Source organism: Cryptomeria japonica, chromosome 6, assembly GCF_030272615.1.
Source record: "Cryptomeria japonica chromosome 6, Sugi_1.0, whole genome shotgun sequence".
NCBI lineage: Eukaryota > Viridiplantae > Streptophyta > Pinopsida > Cupressales > Cupressaceae > Cryptomeria > Cryptomeria japonica.
The window spans coordinates 384,484,441-384,511,259 of NC_081410.1; the positions used below are offsets into that span (position 1 = coordinate 384,484,441).

Sequence of the window (26,819 nt, forward strand, 5' to 3'; positions counted from 1 at the left end):
GTTGGCTTTGGAGTTGTTGCTGGTTTGGCAAGCCTCTAACAATGGACTTCTAGCTTCTTGTTATTGGTCTGCCTGACCTTGTTTTGTTTTGGGTTTGTACCCTTGTTTTGCAATCTTTCTTTTGCTGCCTATAGACTGTCGTAAATGGGCCAACACCCTTATTTTGCTGCTTATCTTAATCAAAAACATCTTGGCCAATTTCCTTGTGAATTTGGCCTCTCACCAAATACCAATAGCCAATGACACCTTTCAAAGGAAGATAATAGCCATACTATAGATTTTATACTTTCAACATATAAATTGAAGGTGCCATTGTTTGACAAAGAGCGCTTCAATATCACCACATTTATTAATAATGACCATAGGATAAGGGGGACCAATTATATGGAGCAAGGGAGGATCTTTAAAGCTAACGAAATTAAAATGAGTTAGTACACAATCATCCCTTGGTTTTATCTTTTTCATTTTATTGGTCCAAAAACAAACAAACAAAACATCAAAATTTCAATATTTGTAAAATATCTATAATTTTTAATTCTTAATAATACAATTAAATATTAGCCATTCAAAGATTATATGACCCTAGCTTTTGAATCCTTCCGGCCTTCATTGTCTTGTAAGACTCTTCACATCTAATATAATAGTGTTCTTCTCTGACCAATATATAATTTTATTGCATTTAGATGGTTATTATAACTTGAAATTTTGGGACAAATTAATCCATGCTTGTTCTTGGAATGTCTAAGATCACATCATATGAGACCTTCAATGTAAGTATTATCTTTATATTTATGACAAACTTGAGGACAACTTGACACATTTTTTTGATAGAAGAAAAATTAATTGATTATTTTCATCTAATACAAACTTAAACCTAAAATTACATTTTTATTCAACATTATAATACTAAAACACAATGGAATAGATCAAAAATTAAACCTTAGCTGCATTGAATTCAAAAGGTTCAATTGCATCACTATAGACCAAGGAATTGCCTCTTATGTATTTTGCCCCATAAGGATGCTCAAATGTTTAATCTATGGAGTGAAAGAAAAATATGATGAATAATTCTATACCTCATTAAATATCATTTGAACAAGTTTTGGTAAATCAGTCTATCCAAATATATTTCCAGTTGGAAAAGTTAACACCAAAAGTAGTATCTCAGTTGGCTCATCTAATTTCAGAGGCCATAGAAAGGGCATTAGGGGTAAGGAGAGCCATAATGTCTGGCTTTGTTCAATCACAAATAATTGCCTCAAGGCAAGTGACCTTCTAGAGTGGAATGCGCTTCCCTAACCAATTGTCGGGCCTCCTCCCTCCTCCTGCAATGGAAAAGCCATTTAAGAACCATTGCATCTAGTTTGTGTCTCAACTTTTTTATTCTAGTTGTTTACAGAAACACAATAATCAAACTTATATAAATGGGTGACGTTCACCCTTTCATGGATATAAATAAAAAAACATAATTATGTTGACAAAACGGATTTCAAAAGTAGTTAACATTTCCATGAGTTCTTCTGAACTCAATTAAATTATGGAAAAAAAATTGAAAGAATCTACATCCTTTGGACAGTTCAGGGAACCACACTTTCAGGTTGTGAAAATACAATTGTGTAATGACAAGATATTTATGAAAGACAATTAAAGGGGCATCAACAAAGACAACATGAAACCAAATGAACTTAAAAACTACGTAGACAGCCATTCATAAAAAATAAACAAGGCTTTAAAACTCTAGGACAAGATTCAATTACTTAACTTCTAGAATAAAAGGTCAAATCCTTTCAAAATCATGATGTGTGGTTATTCAATACATGTCAACAAAGACAAAAAAACAATTGCTGGGCTTTAACTATCTTGAGGGACATGCGCAAGTGTTTCCTAGTGCTAGCACCATCTAGAACAAGCTAGGATATTGGTGTTGGAGCTGATGCTTAGATTACTGTTCACTAGACAAGAAAGATTGATGTTGGAATCAAGAGTCCTCATGCAGCCACCTGAATTAATCATTCCTCAACAAGAAATGGTTTCCAAAATGAGAGACTAATGTGAAAAAATATTCTCAACTTATGCTTTTGATAAGCCATTTCCCTTGGCAAGTGATTTAATTATCTCAAAACCTAACCAATAATTAGCCTGGTTTCTAATGGTTTTTATCTTCACACCCACATTCTGATTCACATTTGTAGATACATTGCAATCACAGTTCAACTCCCTTAGGATAGAGATATTCTGTTGTAGTGGAGGCATAATCTATATAAATTATGTACATAGATGCTGCACATTAAAAATACGGTACAAACAAAAAGTGGGGTGGAAGATTCAGATACCAATCTACTTGATCATGGTAGATGATCCAAAACAAAGAGGTATTATTGCCCTATGAAACACCTATGAGCGTTTCGTTTTGAAAGTGTACAATTTTGGCCATTATGTTGCTTGTGTTTGGCAATAATCTTCTGCAGCGTGCCATGACTTGTATTTTGCATCTACTGAATACTTCAGTTGTTTTCTCAACATCTTTCTGATTTAAAGAGAAATTGTTGTACACAGCATATTATAAGATGTGAACAAGGGAAGAATTTGAAACCTAAACCAAACCCTAAAAGTCTGTGTTCTATAAACTAGTGCAGAGCTCTACTGTATATGCTTATGGAACACAACAATTTCATCCAAGTAAATTGATGTTTTGGATTGTACATTCACATTAATACATTTTGTTCAAAGCTTTTGTTTAGCCATGAACTGTAAAAAAATGTTAACATGACTGGCTTTGTATCGTTCAATGACCCAAGGTTCCTCTGAAAATTGCCCAAAAAATTATTCTCTGTTTGAATGATGTTGCTTGTTTAACCAAAGAGAAATCAAACCTAATGAGAAAATACGTACAATATCAACATTGAAACTGTGTTCCCATATGATGATACAGGAGACATCTTTGAAAATGCACCCACTACCATTAAAGGTCAATGATATTCTGTGTTGTGTACAGAACAAACTTGAAAAATACTCCATAGAAATGTCTTCCACAGAAACTAATTACTAATCGTAAGTGATAATTTAACTTTTAAAAGTCCACCCAAAGAATCCTTAAATTGTGGATGATGACTTCTAAAACTAAATCAAATCACTTGAAAGATGATACCTATTACCATCCATTATGGTACATCATGTACAACTAAACTATAATGCTATAAAGTAACTCACCATGGTTAAGTTAACCCAACTCATTGTACTCATAAGGGGAAACTACAACTTTAAAAAGTCCATAAGGGTAAACATTAAATTGTGGATGATGAATTTTAAAACTAAATTAAACCACTTGAAAAATACCATCCATTATGGTACATCATGTAAAACTAGATAAATTACAGTTTTTTTTAGTTATAATTAGCTTGCTAAATACTATAAGTAACTCATCATGGTTAAGTCAACCCAACTCATTGTACTAATCATCTTATATATCTTTGGTTTACAAATTAGTTATTGCTAACTTTTAAATTAGGAAGTACAGTAACTTTAAGAACAAAAGCAACATGAAACTAAAAAGTATAAACTTCACTAAAACAATATTAACTTTGTTGGTAGAAAACAATTATAATAAAAATTCTAATATTTGCTTTTTAACTCGAAATAAGAAAGTTTGATTTTTTAGTTAATAAATAGAAGTGTAACTTTCAGAAAACAACTCGTAATAAAATAGAATGTCTTTTTTGAAAATTTTCAGGAATAATTGGCAACACTTAATGCACATAGTTCCTTTTTATTATTTATATTGATTTAACGCATAAATAAAAGACAGCTTTCTTACTTTTAGAATTTCCAAGGAGGCCATTTTCTAACTCAATCCAAATGTCTAATTATTTCTGGTACATGAATGTCTAGCTACTTCACCAAACTGTTCCCAATTCCATTTCTACTACGATTCACTCGATTATACACAATGTGTCCAAGGTGGCAAACTAAATTATTTGGAAAGTAGGTCACGGATTGGCATACCAGCTTACATGTAGTGTCTTAGTACTCACAATTTTGATTGTGTTAGTCTTGTGTCCACAATTGTCAAGAATATTGGTGATGTGACTAGAGAGCAACTCAAACAATCAACTAGTAGGTTGGCACTTCCATAGTTGTGCTTGATATTCACTATGAATGTTGCAATATGTGGACCATTTCTGATGGTGCTCTATGATTTGTTGCATCTGCATAAATAACAAATGCTTAGGAAAAAGGTATACAAAAAAAATTCCAAGAATGTACTGTTACCATTTGCATACCTAAAACTGGCATACAAATCTTCATAATATGTTGGCTCTTTCTAAGTCAATGATTGGGCAACAATTGTAAGTAATAAGGTTCCTTTGTTGAGTATGCATTGAACCAACTATAATACTATATAGTCTAGGACTTGTTGGTGTACGTTTTATCATCTACTGAACATTAGAATTAAATATCACAAGGATACTCTATCCTCTCTTGAACAAAATCACTACTTGTGCCAAGATTGCGAGAAGACCACAAGGCGACTCCAAGGTCTATATGTGCGAACAAGCAACTTTAGTGGGATAGCTTCTTGGGTAGTGTATGCTGAAAATCTCAAGGGGGGCTTACGCTTGACAATTGATATCAGTCACAAGCTAGACTTAGGCGAATTTATCAATGACTGCTCTTTGTTTATTGGATTTTCTGATTTAGGATTTCAAAAAAGATAAAAAAAGATAGGGGTTTAGGAATTCTAACTATTGCTAGGCAATTCCTATGAACTCAAGAGACGGTAAAGACTGGGTGAAACTGGTAACTACACTTTGTTTCGCCACACTGGGACAACTACGCAAAGTGGGTGCAATCTTCTAGGGTTGTGCTTAAGATTTTCACACTTATGAATAATACCAACAATTGAACAATATTACTCAAGGCGGAAGTTAAGCATCGACATCAAAAGCTCAAGCTAACTTTACACATTGAATGAAAATCATCCATCCAACAAAAGTATGAGCAAAATTTCACCAATCTAAACTTATCAATCCTTCATTAATCTAACAACTTCAAAGCAAATAACTTAAAGCAAATTTAATCCAAGTGTTGAAGGGAATATGCAGCCATTTAGCAATAAAAAGATTTCAAGACAATACTGATAATGAACTTTTATTACTCAAATAGCTCTAAGCAACAATTTCATAAATCCCTCCACATTGAAATGAAATGAGAGAATGAGTTTATATAGAATTTCTGAAAACAAATGAATGGCCGAGATCAATCTAAGATCAAAGGTCCAGATCAAGACAACCTAACCCTAATCAAAGCTTCCCAAAATAAGATCCAAGATCAACCGCAAATGAGACAAGTGGCACAAGATGCTATCTTTTAGGATTGCACCCCCTTCTTCTGATATTTGATGAATCTGGACACAATTCGGTCAACTTCCTCCATCGTGACATGTGGCAACATGTTGATCCTGAATTCTAATCCTTCCAAGTCATTTGCACATAAAGCAAAAGTGATTTCCCAGTATAGTTCTTGCTTATGAAAAGCTTCTCTGATGGATAGGACGTTCGATGCCTTGGCCAAATTGCTCTTCAAGACTGGTCCTGTGATGGCAAAGAAGATGTCTTGTGCTCTGACCTTCAGATTCTCCAACTGCATATCCCTTTCTCGGATAGTTTCTTTCCCAAATATCTTTGCAACTATAAGGAAAATCTTGTCCTGAATTGCCTTTATCTGTCCTTCTATTCTATCAACATCAACCTTTACTTTTTCTAAGAACTCACTCCATGCAACCAGCGTCCAATGCCAACTGTTGAAGTCATAGGCAACCCTTGCTTCAATTATCTTTCCATTCACCAATTCTTGTGGTGGGACTCCTTTCAGCTCTCTAAGGCACGAGATAATTCTATCTTGAATATCCTGGAAGTCAACCCACACTTTTGCCATGTTCTCAATCCTGGAAAGTAGAGAAGAGGTTTGTTCATATGCTGATGATATTCCTTCTATAAACGTGGCTGCTTCTTTTCTTGTAATTTCCATCCAATCTTTGGTCTCTCTGGTTGTCACTGCTTCTTCCTCATAAACCTTTGACTACCTATTGTGAATTCAAGAGCGGGAGAGCTTCTCGATTTGCTTGATCAAGTGGCTTAGTAGTCAAATGTTGAATATATTCTCTTAAGCGCTCAACTTCTCTCTTATATTATTTCTTCTTTTCTATTTCTTTGTCCAACTTTGCCTTCATGGAAGCAACTGAATTGTCCAAGTCTTCTTTTACTTGAGTCTTTGTGCTTGGTCCCAAGTCATAGGTGGTAATCTCATACTCATGGGGACCAATATCTCCCTTTGCCTTGTCTACCTTGGCACTGCAATCTGTACTGTCTTGCATCCTATTTCATCTCTCTGGATGGTGGAAAACCTTTTGGCTGGCTTCTTTACTTAGTTTTCTCTAACATGGCTAAGAAATCAGCCATGTCATCTTCTTCTTGTTCTTCTACTACTTTTGTGTTTATTTTCAACCTTTCCTTCAACCAATTAGGAACAATGGGCTGCTCAATGCCTTCCATTTCTTGATTGCCTTTTTCACACATGATATCCCAAAGGGCGGAAATCATTCCCTCTTGAAATTCACCTTCCTCAACATCTATTTCATTGTCTAACTCTAGGATCTTTATGCCAGTAGCAGACGGTGGTTGTTCATCTTCCTGATAGACTAATTCTACATTCTCCTCATGAACTAGGGAGGGAATTTCCATCTCTGCCAATAACTGACCAATGGCCAATATATCTATGTTTGTTGATGCGGCAAAACAAGACGGTTCTATCCTTTGCTTCTTCTGAGCCGGTCCTTCATTCACAACTGCCTTCCCCTTCTTTTTAGCACCTTCAATTGATTTGGCACTTTGAGTTGCTTCCTCATTTGAAGAATATCCTTCTGCTTCACCCATTAGGTCATAAGTTAAGATTATATTTCCTCATTTTAATCTATGATGTTGCTGATCAACCCACCACCTGGAATATTTTATAACTGGCCGCATCAAAGTGGTCAAGTCTGCATGCTCTGGCTCTGACCATTTGATAGGAGGAAGAGGTGCATGCTCATCAAAGTCAGGCTGAATATAGTTTGCATTATCTTTTAGCTGATCAGGCACATGAAAAAGATCAGTCATCCTGATCAAGCTTACTAGCAATCCAGAACAGTCTTTTCCTGATGTAAAACTCATCTGCAGCATTTGCCCAAAAATCTTCTATGTCTACTCTATGTCTGAATCTTTCTCCATTCACTGATCCAATATTGCCGAGAGGATCGAAATTAGCTCTAGATCAGTAGAAGGTAAAGGGATACCACTGCATTTCTAGCCTGGCACTTTCTGTTGCTTGTGTTGTCGGACAAGATTCCTCCATATTTCCAATAAAGAATGGAAAGGTGATTGTTGTCTTCTGCCTTATCTTTTTGAAGCTCTGATATGTTTCAAGTTGCTTGAGAACTTCAAGTAGAATCATCCTGTTGGTTGGATAGATTGGAAGTCGGTAAGGACGACCGTCAAAACCTTGGACTCTTATGTAGGTGAATTTTGGAAACTGGATGAACCAAGATCCATACTTGTTGATCAAACTTTTGGCTTCAGGAGATAACCTCTAATGAGTTCCTCCTTGTAATGTTCTTGTGATGTACATTAGGAATGCATCATGCACTCAATAGCTCTTCTCCTTAAGCTGCAGTTGCGGGTAACAATCATAAGATTTAAATTCACCTTCACCATTACCAACCACAACTCTACATATCAATGCGGAATATCTGTAAGTACTAACCAACAGGTAGATAATGTAGGAGCTCATGTAGAATGACTTTGTCCTCTCCAAATTTATCAACTGTTCATGAAGGTTGTTGCTGATTATGTGGGACCAATTGAACATCCGGACTCTCGAGGTAATTTCATCTATGAAGTAATACATCCATGTCTCAAATGGCGCACCCTTAGGGCTGCCCATTACTCTATTCAGCAATAAGATAATGTCACCATATTCTTCCTTGAAGTATGGATGCAGCAAGACCTTCAATGTTTCCCCTTGGGGTCTTTTCTTTTCCAGCCATGATTTGTTAACATTTACCACACAGAGTTCAAACAAGGCATCATAAATCTTTTGGGTATCTTCTTTGGTCTTGTAGGAGGTTTTATTGTAGTTTGGAATTCCAAACTTTTCTTGAATGGATAGCTCTGAAAGATTAGCCAAAACCCTCCCATCAGGGGCATTGATCTCTCTTGACTGTGCATTGTAGTGTCTGGCACACTCAACCATCAACTCCGCACATTGTTTAGCCAGAGGAAATCCAGCTGCTTGGACGATGCCATTTCTCATCATCCGGCAGGCAATGGGTGTCGGCAGGTGTCCATCATGCCCGTACATTCTCTTTTTGAATTCTTCTAAATCCACATGTCCAAGGTCAATGTATGTGATATTCTTCCATTTAGATTTGATCTTGGATTCTTGCTGAGCTCCTTTACTGGCAAACTTCATTGGTGCTTTCATGGAAGGTGCTCCTTTGGTAGTCATTAACCTACATAACACACAAAAATTCAATATTATTTTCAAGATTCCAAGTCTGATTTTTTATCTTTTATCTGAAAATTTCACTTTCAGCCTGTAAGAAGGTTAAATTTCTGCGAAAAAGCAGACTGAAAGTGAAGGGTTTGGCCAAGAAATTGATAAAATTGAGAGAAATAAGACAGAATAATATAAGTATTCGGTAAATTTCAAATTTTATGTCTCATAAATTGATCTTTGTGACTGAAATTCACCTTCAATTTTGAAAATCCATCTTAAAATAAAAAAAAAACACTTAATTTCTTGACTTCAACGCTTGAAAAAAAATTCACTTCTTCAAAATTCCTCTTCAAAAATCAATTTCCTCAAAAATCTGAGAGAGAAATTCTTCTCAATTGCTCTCCAAATTCTCAACCTGAATAATGAGTTTGAAAGTGACTAGTTGAGAATATATAGAGTTTAAGGTTTTAAAACTTGAAAGCTTCTTCTTTGTGTTTTTTTGTTTTTTTTTCATTTTTTATTATTTTTTTGTGTTCTAATGTTTTCAATCTTTCCAAAATGGAAAAATTTATTTTTCTCTCAAATTCATCCTTAATTCAGGAATCTTCTAGAACTTTCTTTAAATTTCCAAAATTCTTGAATTAAATTCTTGAAAATATTTCTGTGTTGGAATTATTTTCCCTTCGAAAATAATTCGAAGTGTTGGTAAATAATTAAAAATATTCATGTGTCAAAACATTATTTTCCAGCCCGTTCGTTGATGGTCCCTTGATTTCATGTGCAATTTTCCTCAAACTTGTATTTCTTCTAGCCATTTTTCTTTCTTCATCATGGCAAGTTGATTTTAATGTCTATTCTCCAAGACTTCAACGAATTTTCATGGCATCTTCACATATTCCATTTATGCCTAGCCAACTTGTGTTTGATTGAACTTCCAAAGTGTTTGGACAATTCATTTGGGCCAAATTTTATTTTCTTCTAGGCAAATTTTCATGTCTTCTTGATCTTTTGCTTTGGCGAACCTTTCTTTTCTTCTCCTTAGCCTAGGCGGACTTCATGTTTTAGCCAATTTGTTCTTGTTTTATTCCACCATGCCTAGCCGGACTTGGTCTCATCTTTGACAAGGCGGACTTTGAAGAGTGTTAGACATTCTCTTTAACTTGGCGAATTTTACATGCCTTTGGATATTAATTTACTTTGTGTTTGTTTGACTTGTTCAATGTAGGGCGGACTTTGAATAGGCTTGGACATCTTTTGTTTTATTTGCCTTTGATCCTCCTTGTGACGGACTTGGATGCCCTTCTTCCAAACTTGTTTTGCTTGTATTACTCAACCTAGGCGTACTTTGGTCATGTCTAGCCAAGGGCGGACTTTGAAGTTTGTTGGACAAGGCGGAGTTGGAAGGAGTTTTGCCAACTTTGTTTAGCTTTCCTAGGGCAGAGTTGGAAGATTATGTGCCATCCTTGCTTGCCTTAATTCTCTCCTTGTCTTGGCGAACTTGGAAGAGTGTTTGCCAACCTTTACATATGCCTAGGACTTGAAATGTGCCTTGACAATCTTGCTTTATCTTGGCGGATTTTACCAACCTCTTGCCACTTCAACTTCCAAACTTCTTGGGCGGACTTTAGGTTGCTTGTGCCACACACTTAGTAGGGCGGACTTTCAAGGTCTTTGGACAAGTGTTTTGATTGTGCCGTCATGCTTTCTTCTCTCTAGGCGGACTTTGAAGTCCTTTGGACAAGTTCAACCTTGCTTACGCGGATTTTGGAGGTCTCAATCCAAGGGCGGACTTTGCATTGCCTTGGACATCTTTTGTTTATGCCTAGGGGGACTTGGAAGGGTCTTTGTCGTCTTTACCTCATGCCAAGGCAGGGCGGACTTTGAAGGAATCTTGCCAAGGCGGACTTGGCATAGACTTGGTTGTGTCTTTCATGTCTAGCTTATGCTTAACCATATGACGGAGTTTGCTTGACCTTTGCCAGGAGTAGTTAACTAATGGTAGGAGTTTGCCAATGCTTGGACATGTTGTCTTGGCTTGAGTTCATCTTTCCTTGCCATGCCAACTTGGAAGACATTATACCAAGGCGAACTTTGAAGCTTGTTGGACATGTTTCAAGGCGGGATTGGAAGATCTCATGCCAAGGCGGACTTGGCTTACTTCATGCCATATCTTGCTTCCATGCTTGGCTTTGGCGGACCTTGAGGATGTCCTGTCATTAACCATGTCTTGGGTGAATTTGTTCTAGATGCCAATTTTTCTTCAAATTTGATCGGCCATGTTGCCATCTGGACCTGCCATGTTCATATTTGATCTTCTGGAACAAAACCCTAGGTTCTTGCTTTTTACACTTGAAGGCGTGATTTTTCAATTCTGAAGACATGGGTACTGATCATATGGCTAATCTTCTGGAATCAAAACCCTAATTAGGGTTTCCACTTGCTTTTTACCCTTAGAGACCAAATTTTCGAATTTTGAGAACATGGGTAGTAATAATTTGGCATGAAGATCAAAACCCTAATCACGAAAAAAAGCACAAAAAAAAACCCTGCTTTTTATACTTAGAAGCAAAATTTCCCGAATCTGAAGACATGGGCAGGACTGAAATGCCCTGAGGAACAAAACCCTAATCTCAGAAAAACAAGAATTTTGAAGCCCTACTTTTTGTACTTAGAGACAAGATGTTCGAATTTTAACAACATAGGCAGTGACCAAATGACCTGAGGAACAAAACCCAGATTCCACTTTCAAAAAAGTAGAAAAAAGCAAAAAAGCTGAAAAAAGCAAAAAATCCTAAAAATAGAAAGTTGTTAGAAATGACCCAAAGCAATTGCATTCCTCATCCTTCGAACCATCTAGGCACTTTGACAACACTCATACATGATTTTGAGCATGATTTCTCAATTTGGCTTGGGATGACTTCAAAACTCTAACTCAAAAACTCTCTCAGAAAATGGACTTACGAAATTGCAGAGCTGGGACAAAACCCTAAAAAGCGAAAACAGGGGGTCCCCATCTACGATGGGGTGATGTGTGAATTAGGTCACAACAGGACTCTAGGGCACCAATTTCAATTTCAAGTGGTGGTTGTAGGAATGGCATAAAAACAATATGCATCAAACATAGTCAATGTTTTAATTCTTCAAATGCCTTTATTGGGAGTACATCCAAGTTAAGATTGCCTTACTATCACCTTTATTTGTTTGTTTTTGAGACCATGCAGCATGAAAAGGAGACAATGTAAAACTCTTATAGAGTTTGATAGGTTCAAAAAGTTGTGATGGTAGTCGGCATTGGCTATTCCCCAATCTCCCAAAATTTGTGAGGTTAAAATGGTCATATTGATCAACACTACATGCAAATAATTAAATTGGCTCCATAGCACCTAAGGAAAAAAAACGTCTACAAATTGGCATAAAAACTTTTGGCACATTCGTAGACGCCTATTGAACATGGTTCAAATGTTCTCATATCAATAGTATCATCCCTTATTAACATGAACATCGTTATCAATATCCAAATGATTAAATCTGCTCCATGGAAAAAGAAAAAAAAAACACTATTACACATTAGCATGCAACTTAGGTTGATGCAAGGTGTAGAGACCTATTGAACATGGTTTAAAAATTCTTCCCATACCCAAGATATTAAATATACTCAGTAGGAAAAGAAAATATTTTTCCAAATCAGCATACAATTTATCTTTGCACAAGGTTTAGAGCATCTGTTGAACATAGTTCAAATGTTCTTCCCATATCCTATTAAAAAGCATTGACATACAAGTAGGCAATAAAAGAATCTATGAAGGGGTTAAAATATAATTCATCATGCTCATGAAAGTTACAAGCACATTGATCAAGCCAAAGGGCATGACTAACCATTCAAATAGTTCTTTAGCCTTGAATGCACTTTTCTAAACATGAGAGCGATCGATGAATACTTGATGATGACCTCATTCAAGATCTATCCTAGTGAAATACCTAGAAAGCTAGCAACTTACAATCGATTCAATGGTCTTCAATTCTAGTAATTAAACACCTATTCTTCAAATTAATCTTGTCCATATCTTTGTAGTCAATACAAAGTTGCCACATGTACAATCATTCTTTGGCACCTACACAATCTTGCTTGCAGGGACCCGCTAGTCCTAACCTTTATTGACACCATTTGTTCTTCCATTTCCTTAAATAGTTCAAGACCAACTAAAACTATGTCTTCTACTCTATCCCAATTGATAGGTGTTCTGCACTTATGCCCATAAAGAGCTTCAAAAGGTGTCATGCCTATAGATGAGTGATAGGAGTTATTGTATGCAAACTCAACTTAGGCAAGAAAATCCTCCCACTTGTACTGTTGATCTATACAGTACATCCTTAGTAAATCTTCTACTACTTGATTTACCCTCTCAGTTTGCCCGTTCGTTTGTGGATGGTAGGTTGTGCTAAAGTTCAACCTAGTACCTAAAGTTGCACTCAAAGTGGTCCAAAACCGTGAAGTCATTCTCACATCCTGTCTGAAATTATTGTCTCGGGTACCCCATGTAACTGGAAAATTTCCTTAATAAATTTTTGTGCCAGAACCACTGACCCATCCTTAATATTACCAGGTATAAAATGAGATACCTTAGTCAATTTGTCTACTACAACTAATATCATGTCTTGCTTGTTCTTGTACATAGGTAACCCCTGAATAAAATCCATATTGACCTCTTGCCATTTATAATTTGGCACATGGTGCTAAAATAATAACCCTGTCGGATGCATACGCTCAGCCTTGACTCGCTAGCATTCAAAACATTGCCTTACATAGGCTATCACATCTCTCTTAAGTCCCATATAAATTTCGATGGATATAAGGAAGTCGTCTTCAAATATTCACCCTGGAATTATAATGTGACTTTTGGACGTATCCCATATGATAGTTGGGCTCCCTATTTTATATTTGTTTTTAGCTGGAGGTTCGATCCAAGAAAAGTGGATCTTGATTGCACAAAATCAGGAAGATTAGAGAGTTGAAGTGAAGAAAAGAAAATAGATTAGCTAGTTATGAAAAGTAAACAAAGAGTTGACAAGAAGTGACAGATAGTTTAACTTGATGTTACAAATTTGATAACTCAAGTGTTAATTTTAACATGTTTAGTTTAAATTTAATATTTTATCTTTCGAAAATCTTAATTCGAATTTAATTTAATTTAAAATTATAAAATGGTTGATTTATTTATAAACTTTTCAAACTTTTAATTTGGTTTTAATATTAAATGTAATTAATCTTATTTAATTATTTTTTTATTAATTTGTGCGTGTGTATAGGTTCACATTCCGTGAGTTACTACCGACAAACTAGAAAACTCCTCAGTCATATGTCCGTCTTCGACGATCGACCCTGCATCCACCTCACACTCAACAAAATCATCAAATCATCATTATTCCATAATAATTCATCGCATTAATAACATCGCATTTAATAATGTTGTCAATAGCATAGCATTATTTCATTAAAATAATGTCATCAATCACATTATTAGCATCATAATATAAAATGTCATCATGTATCAATGTCTAGCATAATAATATAAAGTAAAAATTATAAGTCTAAATTTGGTTCATGACATTGCTGCCAAAAGGGAAAGCACTGCACATGATATCTCCTTTCTATGTCAACTCTTGATTCTAATGTTTAATGAAATTATTTTCCATGATGGGAACAATATTACGTGTCAGGTGAAGGTGATCATGGAATGATATTTATGGAATGCTTCACCTAGAAGTGAATTGTAACTCTATTTGGTGACTTGAAAATGGTACTATACTTCGCCAACTATTAATTTAGACCAGATTTATATATATGGTATATTTTAATTTTATTGTTACTTATTTGATAGATATACTCCAAATTACTTTATGATTCAATCTGCTGAGTATATATATATATAGAGTTATCGTCTATTCACTGCCGATAATACACAAAGTAATCCACTTACTTATTTTTGCATATATTGTTATCGACTATTCACTGTCGACAATACACAAGGTAATCCGAAAACTGCAGGGGTCGATTGCTAATGTTGCAAGTATTCGAATTGTTCATTATGCTATCGACTGAATCCATAGTCGATAGTATATGATAGTGGGTCAGACCACATAGAGTCACAACTCTATGTGGAACCGACGTGATTCCACAGAGTCGTGACTCTTATGTGGAGCCACATCTAGCCATAGCAAAGCAACCGAACTACATATTTCTAACACTCCCTCTTAGCTAGGGAGGATATCCTTCTTTCCTTCAATAAGTAATAACACCTTATAGTGAACACAATGATTCCATTTATTGTGTGAGAGATATCACCTCACCGTGATATCAAAAGTTATGGCATATCCACGGATATCACGTCGCATGAAACCCACCATAATCAAATAATGTAATATCCACCATTATGGCATGTCCACGGATATCACGACTCATGATATCCACCATTATGGCATTTTAAGGATATTAACTCATGGCATGTCCTTGGATATTACGTCACATAATATCCACCATGAATATATTTTTTATGTAATATCCACCACTATGGCTTATCCATGGATATCACGTCTCATAACATCCACCATTGTGGCATATCCATAGATATTGCTACTTAAAGATATAAACCATTATGACATATCCATAGATATTACGTCCCATGATATCCATCATAATGGTATGATCAATCAATATCGTAAGATCATCACCTTACGATAATGATCAAATGTACAAGTGTTCATTATTGAGAGATCGTCACCTCACAATAATGTTCACAGGGGCTGAACCAATGTTGTCATGGAGTCAAACACATGACACTAATCATGAACCATATCAGATTAATAAGTTGCATTAATAAGAGTTTAAACTTTAAACATCTTATAATGAGAAAGAATACATTAGTATAATAAACAATACAACCAAATCAATGAAACTGAGACTCAATCTCAGCTAGGGCTACATTTTCCACCATACCAAGCTTATCTCGAAAGTACAGAAACTTTATTCTGGAGAGAGGCTTGGTGAGAATGTTTGTCGTCAATTCATTAGTACTAATGTTTCTTAACTGAATAACATACCTTTCCACTTGACCTCCACATGCTTTGACCTTTCATGAAATACAAGGTTGGAGTCTGCATCACTCTTGGTGTATTCCAAGCTCATCAAGTATTTATCTATCCAGAAATACCATGACTTAGGAGTCAGCATAAAGGGCCTCTTAGTCTACATGGGACTCCATCCCATGAATCATAATCTTTTGACTGATCACTAGAGAAATCATCTCGACATAGTCCACTCCCTCTGAATCAATATGACCAAGATTCTCAGATATCAATCGAAGCATATCTTCTTAGTTTCTCCCTTTGTCACGGAAGCATCCCTTGCTCACATGGACCCAATAATAGAAGATATCTAGCTTCAAGAGACTCTCATTTACTAGTATGATCCTCATATGTCTGAAAGTGCAAGATCCAAAATCACAATGGAACTGTTGTCATAAGATCGAGCCCTAGACAGGATTATGACCGACCTAAGATTTAGAACAAAATCCCCTAGCAGTATGCTCCCTCTCACTTGGAGAGCCCTCTTGTCTCAACTTTGCTTTGTAACCCTAGATGTCATCATCCCTTGTACGAATGCCTCACTAATTACCTCCAATGGACTATTGCACTTTAGCAGGTAAATATATAAAAATGGAAATGTAAAATCTCAGAATCTCCACTAAAGTCCTTTGTATATTCCTCCTGAATTTCAATCTCTTCATCACAGTTAGAACTTCAAAACTCTATAACCTGAAAGGCAACAGGCTGTGATTCTAAAGATGTCCTATATGTAAGGGACAAGTTTCTCATAGTAAATTGAATAAATTTAAAAACAAGATATCCAAAAGCAACTTGTCGTAAGCGGACATTTGCTGATAATTTTGTTTCACAAATAACACACATAATGTAATTGCATGAATTAATAACTACATATGAAAATTATGAACATTATTCAACCATAAAAAACTTCTCTCTTTCAAGTCAGAATATGAATCCATCTGAATCATTTTGTGGAAGAGTTTCACCAACATCTGCAATGGAAGCTTGAGGCATAATCCTGGTAGGACATTGCATTCCATAGTGACCAGATTTGTCACATCTAAAGCATTGGATTTATGAAATATCCTTCCTTCTTTTGAATGTAGGAGCACCATTAGATTCCTTATATTTCTTCCTTTTGAAATGTCCTTTCTTACCTTTCATCTTTGTGGAGTGGGAGGCAAGAACATGATTATCTTCATTTATGGAGCTTTGGCCAATGCCTCTGATAGCCAATCTAGACTCTTCTTGAATGCAATCTTGCTTTAATCGATCAAACTTAGGAAGTTTTGATCTTGCACTTATCCCTTCAATAAATGCCTCCCATGAGGAGGGGAGACCATTTAGTGCCAGCATGGTTAACTCTTTGCTCTCTATTGTGTGACCAATAGTAGAGAGTTGATCTTTCAATTCAATAATCCTCATGAAGTATGAGGTGATGAATTCGCCTTTTGTCATTTTGACATGATGGAGTTGTTGCTTTAGAGCAAGAGCTCGGCTTGTGTTGTTTATCTCATACATGTTCTCTAGTGATTTGAACATGCCATAGACAGTGTCCATCTTGGAGATAGTTGGCACAATATGATCTTTCACTGAGTCAACTAACATCTTCATGGCTTTATTGTTCTTTCTCATCCATTGAAGCTTTTCATCTTCTTCTTCTAGTTCTGGTATGGCTTTCTTCACAAATCCATCTAATTCGTTTTCACTTAAAGCAAGCATGATCCTAAACTTCCAAGATACAAAGTTGGAAGCTCCTTCAAGACGATCCTCAAATCTAACACCATTCACCATTTTGATGTATAGTTGGATGTTGAAGAAGTTGAGTATATATAGGAGATAACTTCGTCTATATATAAATCTGATCTTGATCGTTTCCTTATGATGGCTTTGATACCATGTTAAATTTAGACCAGATTTATATATATGGTATATTTTAATTTTATTGTTACTTATTTGATAGATATACTCCAAATTACTTTATGATTCAATCTGCAGAGAATATATATATATAGAGTTATTGACTATTCACTGCCAATAATACACAAAGTAATCCACTTACTTATTTCTGCATATATTGTTATCGACTATTCACTGTCGACAATACACAAGGTAATCTGAAAACTGCAGGAGTCGATTGCTAATGTTGTAAGTATTCAAATTGTTCATTATGCTATAAACTGAATCCATAGTCGATAATATATGATAGTGGGTCGGACCACATAAAGTCGTGCGACTCTATGTGGAACCGACGTGATTCCACATAGAGTCGTGACCCTTATGTGGAGCCACATCCAGCCATAGCAAAGCAACCGAACCTTAAACACATTGAAGTCTAGCAAACAAGTCGGCAATAATAAAACCAACAACAGTAATAACTAATAATCAATATTAATTAGAACAATCGTTAATAGCAATCGACGATCATATAGCATAGTCGATACTATACATAGTCGATAACATAACTGTTATCGACTATGTATAGAGTCAAATATATATATATATATAAACAGTTAACAGATTGCCGATATAAATGATTATACGATCATTCAATAATGATTATAGTATGCCAGTTATGCAGTCAAATATAAATGAAGGATAGAAATCAAGATTAATATATAGATGTCTGAGGCCGAAAAGGCCAATTAGACATTTGTCGATTGATTGGATTTATCCAACGAAGCTACATATTTCTAACACCAACATTTGGGTCCATCTACTTCAGCTGTGTTGACTGCGCACATTTGAACGTCTGATTTGAAGGCCAACTTATTACTCCTCCCACTCTGATCACCAATAAAATGAATCTCCTATGTTGGTGAATCAATTTATAAGGCTGTTTTACACGAGTAAACAAAACTTTGGTAGAAGGGATTAACTCTACAGTCTGATAACAATGATCTCCAATATCAAAGATGATACTTCCAGATCCTGATTCATAAATGTGATGATGCTTCTGTTGTCACTTAGAATTGTGCCAAAAGCTAAGCTCTGAAGTTCAGCAATCCTGTGCAACATGGGGACATCATCAGGTTATACGTGACCTGAAACAAGGATGAACCTCCAGATTGTGGGCTGGTTCCCTTAAAAATACCTCCTAAAACTACTGAAACTTGCTTGGAAAAGGGATAGAGAGATTGCTTGAATTGAAAACTACTAGCCCTAGGAGCTGATGCACCAAAAATAAGATTCTATTTGCTGTCCTAATTCACAATTAGACTCAATGGAAGAATTTTTCTTGTTCACAACTCAAATTAGATCGTAAAATGCATAAATGTCTTATAAGGAGGTTTTTCTTTTAGCATTTGCATGAAGGAAAACTAAGTTTTTTCATTGTGTCAATGTAGAATGTTGAATATGTCCAATATGGCTAGATCACAAACAACCTCATCTCTAGATGGCATGATATGAAAGGTGGCACTATTAGCTGACCCACACTCTATATTTAACTTAACCATCCAACAGCATATGGTTAATGGTGAAGCGTCATCAACAATAAAATTTGAAGTTTTTCTTTGTGCCAAATGTTGTGAAAGACAAAAACATTATCCTTCAGAGTTTAAAGTGAATTCTGAAGATGCTTCCCAAGCAATCACAGTTGCAGCGCTAGGTTCTAAGCCCATTATCTATCTTTGCATACATAAGAACAACTGTGGAGCGAAATTCCATTGTTTTACTACTGTACATAAATTTGGTCTGAGACTCTGAACAGATGTAAATGTGCATGATACAATTTCTAGAATACAAGGTTGAGCCTCAGCGACAACTATGATATATATTTATACATTTCCTGTTAATAAAGACAAATAGAACTTGTGGTAGAAACTTGAAAGTTCATTATATGACAGTTTGATTTCTTTAATTTTTTTTTAAGCTTTGATATCATACAGGGACTGCCAAATGTCCAATCGCTGTCACTATCCGGTGTTAGCACTCAAGTCCTCGCATCTTTCAGCAAATGATTGCTTCCTACAAAATTAAGTCAGGTATTGATGCCAACCATGACCCTTGTGCAGTCATCTAGATGAGTGAAGCTCCTCTATACCTCTATGTTAGGGTCCTATTAGGAGTTGAAAATGCCAGGGCACTGAAGATCTATAACATTTTCCCTCCACCTGATGACCCATTTCCAGTTTTGGAACTCATCACTACACAGAGATTGGACACAGCAATCCTTGAGCTTGTCAAGAATATATTTGCTTCTATTTTTTACAAGTATATTCCACTTGGCCTCCATGTACCTCTAATAAGATGGTCTGAAGTCTGGATATCATGTTTTGGACCAGTACACTTTGTCCATTTGTTAACAACAATGGACTTTGTACACAAAAGCCAAGTTGAATATGGTTTTGGAACCAGCTAATAATTTATGTCAAAGTCTTTATATGCAAATCATGCTTTATTAGGACAATGATGGGCACATTTACAAATAACATTTTTACACAATATCAATTGATCAATGGATGTTGGTTCACAATGTTGAAAAACATGTATCAGCTAGGACTTGAACCTACGACCTACCGTCAGCATGCTAGACAGCTCTACCACTGAGCTACACATCCCTCACAGGGTTTATTTTTCCTGGAGTGTGGATGGATCTTCCAACATCCCCTCCCTCCTGAGCTTACCTGACCTGGCTCTGATACCATGTTAATAAGCACAGACCTACTAGGACTTAAACATAGGACCTCTCATCAGCATGCTAGGGTAATCTAGCACTGAGCTACCAGCCCCTTGAAACTTCTATTTTTTTTAAAACGATGGACTGATCTTCCAACATTAGATCGCCTTTGTATATCAGATTGAAACAAGATTTTCAAAATGTATAAAAGCTAAACAGAATAAATATAAATTGCTTAAATCTAATTAGTCTTTTAAAGGTCTATAATCTTCAAATCAAAAGACATGCCTCCTGATATAAGTGATACAGTGGCTGCAACTAAAGTAAAAACATTCCATCCATAAGCAATATTGGAAGAGAATAATCAATGGCTAAAGAATTTTGTAATTGGAGCAAAAAAATCATTAGTACTTAGTTAAGAATGACAAATGTTCCATGACATGTGTAAGGCTATCTTGAAAAGGATTCTTGTTGATAAACAAAGAACTGACAAACCAAGCGAATTTTTGGATTCGTTGAAAAATGATAGTGCTACTCTTGGATTCCAACCATATATTTCAGATGGAATAAATCTAAAGTTATTTCCTTGAAACATGAAACCATACAAAGCTAACATAACATGTTAGCTGTAATCAAATTGGCAGGAAATTTCATGTTAACCGTCATTTCTTCTGCAGCAGAACAAGAAACACATCAATCAATAGGGCCTTTGAATATTGGATGCTAATAGCATGGAAGCCCTACCCCTCAAAATGAGAAAGTTTGATTTATGCCAGTGGGATGAAGCTACCAATACTCCCTTCAAGTAATTGTAGAGAATCATGTTGTACTAAATAACTGTTCATCTGCTGTTGCCAGATGCTTACACCCTATATTTTTAATGTTAGTTTTGAGATCTGGCTAATCAAAACCATGGCTCGTATCTTGTAACAAGTTTATCCATGGACCATCACAAGAGAAGATGTTTGATGTTTCAACAAGAAGATATTTTGATACAATTATGGTAAAATATGCAATCCCCCTATTCAACAACAAACAAAATAACTTTTTCCAGCATAATCTCCACTATCTATTAATAGAATTTAGCACTCAAACAAGCATATGCATGGATATGATTTCACTCTGAAAATTACAGTCAATACAAACTTGTCTGTGTCCTACCTTCGAATATCTTCAATTGCTTGCTTTCGTCGTTGTATTTGTAACTGCAAAATGTGAATCAAAGTGGCTCTTGCCTAAAAAGAACCAGCAAAGCTTAAATTACTAAAAAATAAAAATGTATATACATTTGCATGGCATACAAACCATATAGGTTAGTTTTTGACATTTTGACCAGAATTTGTATGCAGAATGGTTATCAAGTTTCCTTTTATCATATTTCATCAGCAACAGCATATTACAGATTAAACTGACCAGCAAAGAAAATTCACAATAAACAATAACACAGTTAAGTCACCTGATGCGGTCGCAAAGAATTGAGAAGATGATACATATTCTTGAATATTAAACCAATGTCCTCCACTCTACGTGCATATTGAGATGGCCTCTCAACTAATACATCAGCAAGCTCCAAAACTTGAAGCAACAATTCCCTATTTAGTACCTTCAACTCTTTTTTAAAATCTGCATAACAAAATCAAAATAATGAAACAAAAAAATTATATTACATGAGGAACTATTCAATATCCATTCCATTTAATATAGCAAGTGAACTATTACCCAGGCTCCAAGACCATATGACGAATTCAGTTATAAAATGTACTGGTAAGGAAATCTCTCAAAGCATGCTAGAAACCATTAACTCCAAATTAATGGCATTATTTAATTTTATTTATGAGCAGCCTATATTTTCTTTTAGAATTTTATTTTTTTGTAAATATCACCATAATTATTCATGACTACCATTTTTCTTCATTATATTTGTCAGATGTCACGCAATCCAATATAGACAGGGTCAATGCAACTGAAGATAATACTGAACAAATTGAAATGGCCATGGGTTCACCAAACAACAATGAACATTATGTAAATGAAGTAGAGAAGACATCACTACTTTCCTTGAAGGTTTTTGTTACAACCAAATTATAGTTGTAACAGTGATGAGCACAATACTAATATTGTTGTAGATTGTATTAGGCTGATAAATAATACCATAAATAATTACACATATTCTACACCCTAACTACGTTAATGCTAGCATTAAGGAAATTTTACTGTATAAGACAATGATTGTAAACCAAAGCTGATTTTATGATAGCATGAGCATGGTCAATTATAATAGCTTTGGAATCTTGGATGGAATGGGACAGATAATGTTATCAACCTATTGGTTGTGGGACTCAACACTTCTATTAATCTTTCATGGACCAGCTAGGACTCGAACCTAGGACCTTCCATTTGTTGCTGGAGTGCTCTACCACCACGCTACTGGCCCCTATAGGACCAGCCCTTCTTTGGTTTAGATGTGGCTTATTACCAACACCCCCCCTAAGCCACTCTAGTAGAATGCTTGGGGCTCCTAGCCTGGACCTGGCTCTAATACCATGTTGAGCTTTCACGGACCAGCTAGCTTTTGATCCTGGGACCTTCCATTTGCAGCTGGAGTGCTCTATCACAGAGCTACTGGGCCCTATAGGACCACCCCTTCTTTGGTTCAGATGTGGCTCATTACCAACAACTCCTCTTACCTTGCTACATAGAGACATTGGTTTGCTACTTCTCCATGGAGCACTCCATATAGAAAATTTATAACCAACATAGAAACCTCACCATAAAAGGTTTGCCAGGCCACCTAGACAAGGAAATAAGACGATTGTTTGGATGTGCTGCAAAAAGCTAAACCACCAAAAAGCAACACCTATAAGGAAAAACAAATAGCATTAACGAAAAATTAAAAAATGAACATAAATATGCTCAAAGAGGATAACGGTAATGCATGTTAAGTTTTAATGATCAGATTAGATGGACAATAATTCAAACACAATTGCACAGTATATACCCTGGGAAAACCTTCCTCTTGAAGGTGAAAAACCCAGCAACAAAGTTCTTTATTATATTTATTAATACACAAGATGTCTTTAAAATAAATTTGCTTCAATCATTGAAGCAGAATCGAACAATTGATGGCACAATCCGATCTGCAAACCACAAACTGTAGAAGATATGTTTGATCTGCTGTAGATGGATATCAAACTGTTGAAGGATAGACACAAACTGCTGAAGGAGTTTATCGAATTGCTGAAGTATGTCAATTTGCTGATGGAGGAATACGATCTGCTGAAGTGTGTTCATTCAATGCAAAAGAAGGGAGATATAATCTCCCTTTATATCCGCCGATGGTGGCCTATACCCAAGAGTCGGCACCCTTCCAAAGAACACATCTTCACAAGATGCATCGTATACATTCACTAAGGGTGGCGGACTTTCAAGTCGGCTTAATAAGTATTATTTATTCATAAACAAATCATATTGCTTAATCGACATTTTTAATTGTCTCTTTTGAATTTATTCAATCGGTATATATGTAAATGTTCATAAATTGAACATATAGAATGTCTATGGTCGATAGGCCAATTAGACATTTAGATTAGCTATGTCGGCCCATAGAAGGAATCGGACCAAAGCTATAGCATCAACACTCCCTCTTAGCTAGGGAGGAATCCTTCTCGATACCTGAGTCACATAGTGACATCCACCATGGCTACTCCTAAAGGGTGGGTCCATCATGGCTACTCCCATGTATGGAAATGCAAGTGAACACAAGTGCCCATCACGGAGTCACTCAACGTGATGTCGTCATCTCATCATGACGTTCACCATGGCTACTCCCAGAAGGTGAATAAACACAAGTGCTAAGTCATGAAGTCTCTCACATGACATCCACCACGGCTACTCCCAAAGGGTGGAACAAGGGCTTTCACCTCAAACTTCTCTCTCACAGAGAAGAATGTATTAACAAGGGCTTGCACCTCAAACTTCTCTCTCACAGAGAAGAATGCATTATAGTACATCTCAAGAAATTATTGATGATGAGACTCCCTCTCAACAAGTGCTTCATTCTCCACAACTCCAAGTTTGTCTCGAAAATGCACATACTTCACTTTGGCAAGGGGCTTGGTGAGAATGTCAGTCGTCTGTTCCTCAGTACAAATGTATCTCAACTGAACAGCATTCCTCTGTACCATATCTCAGATGTAGTGGTATTGGATCTCAACATGTTTTGTTCTATCATGGAACACTAGATTGACAGATAGCTTCACACAGCTTTGGTTATCACAATGAATAACTTTAGGCTCCAACGATTGTCCAAACAATCCTGCAAGGAGCTTCCGAAGCCACACTGCTTCACGAGTTGCCACACATGCTGCGTATTCTACCTTTGCGGTGCTCAATGCCACTGAAGACTGCTTCTTGCTACACCAAGAGATCATAGCAAATCCCAAACTGAAGCAACAACCAGAGGTGCTCTTCCGATCAGTAACACTCCCTGCCCAATCAAAATCAGAATAGCCTTGCAGATTCAAGTCCACACTGGAAGAATATTTCAAGCCATATCCAACTGTGCCACGCAAGTATCTCAAGATATGCTTGGCTGCAACTAGATGTATTTGTCTTGGTTCACACATGAACTGACTAAGTGCACTCACTACATAGCAAATATCCGGTCTGGTGTTAACTATATACATCAAGGATCCAATCAACTGCCTATACATAGTAGGATCCACAAGATCTGAACTAGCTGCAAATTCCCTCAATTTCTTCAAGTTGGTTTCCATCGGTGTAGACATAGACTTGCAATCTAACATTCCAAATCTCTTCAAGATGTCAATGGTGTATTTTCCTTGACTCAGGATAATCTCATTAGGCCTCTGCCATACTTCCAACCCTAGAATGAAATGCATGAGTCCTAGGTCCATCTCAAATTCTGAAGTCAACTCCTTGCATCTAAGGATGAGATGATCTTCCCCGGTAAGAAATAAGTCATCAACATATAGCACCAAGATTAAAAATTCACCATTGAATACCTTGAATTAAAGATTCTGATTCGGATAAGCATCATTCTTGCAGAAACCCAAACTCACCAAGTATTTGTCAATTCTTTCATACCATGCACGAGGAGCCTTCTTAAGACCATATAACACTTTCTTTAATTTGCATACATAAGCCTCTTTTCCATGAATCACGAAACCTTCGGGTTGCTCAATGTAGACCTCTTCCTCAATCACACCATTGAGAAAAGTTGTCTTCTCATCCATCTGATGTAGCTTCCATCCCTTAGCTACTACAATGGCAATGATGGTCTTGATGGAAGTATAGCGAGCAACAGGAGCAAATGTTTCTTCATAGTCTATTCCTTCTTTTTGAGAGAAACCACAAGCCACAAATCTAGCCTTGTATTTCTCAATGCTTCCATCAATTGCATGCTTAATCTTGTACAGCCACTTGGAAGATACAACTGACTTCCCCTCAGGTCTAGGAACAATATCCCAAACGTCATTCTTAATAATGGATTGATACTCTTCATCCATAGCATCTTTCCATACTTGTTGTTTTGAGGCTTCCTCAACACTGGAAGGTTCAGTCTCAATAAGATTACACATCAATGCAACATAGCTAGAGAATCTATGTGGTCTTTTACTTTCCCTGAATGTGCCTCTAGGAGCCGCAAAAATTTTTGCCTCCTGCATAGTGTTCCTTGCCCAAAGAGGTCTCTTTCGATTCACAACAATATCTCTAGGCCCATCAGTAGGATCCAAAGGTTCAATTGGATCATCATCTGCTACAGGTTCAGTGGACTCCCTCTGAATCTCAAGAGTATGATCAATGTCCATGTCTTGAGGAGTCTCATGATTTTCATCTTCTATCTCCATGCATGAACCCTTGGATTTTTTGAATGCAACATCTTCCTCAAATGTAACATCTCTACTCACTTCTATTTTCTTCTGACCAAGAATGTAAATAGAGTAGGCTTTATAGGCTTCACTATAGCCCACAAATATTCATCTCTTGCCAAAAGGTTCCAACTTGGGTTTTTTGTCTTTGGGTATATGAACATACACTGGACAACCAAAGATCCTCAAGTGACTTACATCAGGCTTAATCCCTGAAAAGGCTTCTTCTGGAGTCATTCTGCAATATCCGATGAGGACATCTGTTCTGAACATACACTGTTGTTCTAGAAGCTTCTGCCAAAAGAAAAGTTTGAAGGTCTTGATCATGTATCATGGCTTTTGCAGCTTCAATAATGGATTTGTTCTTTCTTTGTGCAATCCCATTTTATTGTGGGTTGTAAGGGGCACAAAACTCCCTCTTGATCCCTACCTCAATACAGAAATCACAAAAGCTACCAGATACACTCACCTCCATTATCAGACCTTAAAACTTTAATTCTCTTTCCAGATAAATTTTCTACTTGAGCCTTAAACTCTTTAAATCTACTTAGGACTTCATCAGACTCTTTAGACCTTAAGAAATAAATCCAAGTCTTCCTCGAGTAGTCATCTATGAAAGTTACATAATACAAAAATCCACTTAGGGATGCAATTGACATTGGACCACATAAATC

The 26,819-nt window shown here is 36.2% G+C and overlaps 1 protein-coding gene across 3 annotated transcripts in view; it reads right to left on the reverse strand.

The window, feature by feature from the left end:
* Nucleotides 1-981: 981 nt before the first annotated feature.
* Nucleotides 982-26,819, reverse strand: part of LOC131067374 (mediator of RNA polymerase II transcription subunit 7a) — a 66,103-nt gene continuing 40,265 nt past the window's right edge. For 2 of the 3 annotated variants that reach the window (XM_058002346.2, XM_058002345.2), the window contains exons 4-6: nt 21,711-21,877; nt 21,416-21,489; nt 982-1,325 (exon numbers count right to left, since the gene is read on the reverse strand). In XM_058002346.2, the coding sequence (XP_057858329.1) occupies nt 1,259-1,325; nt 21,416-21,489; nt 21,711-21,877 (308 nt within the window). In that variant the 3' untranslated portion in view covers nt 982-1,258. Of the gene's footprint in view, nt 1,326-3,821; nt 4,206-21,415; nt 21,490-21,710; nt 21,878-26,819 lie in introns of those variants that run through there. The other variant, XM_058002347.2, reaches the window with a different exon arrangement.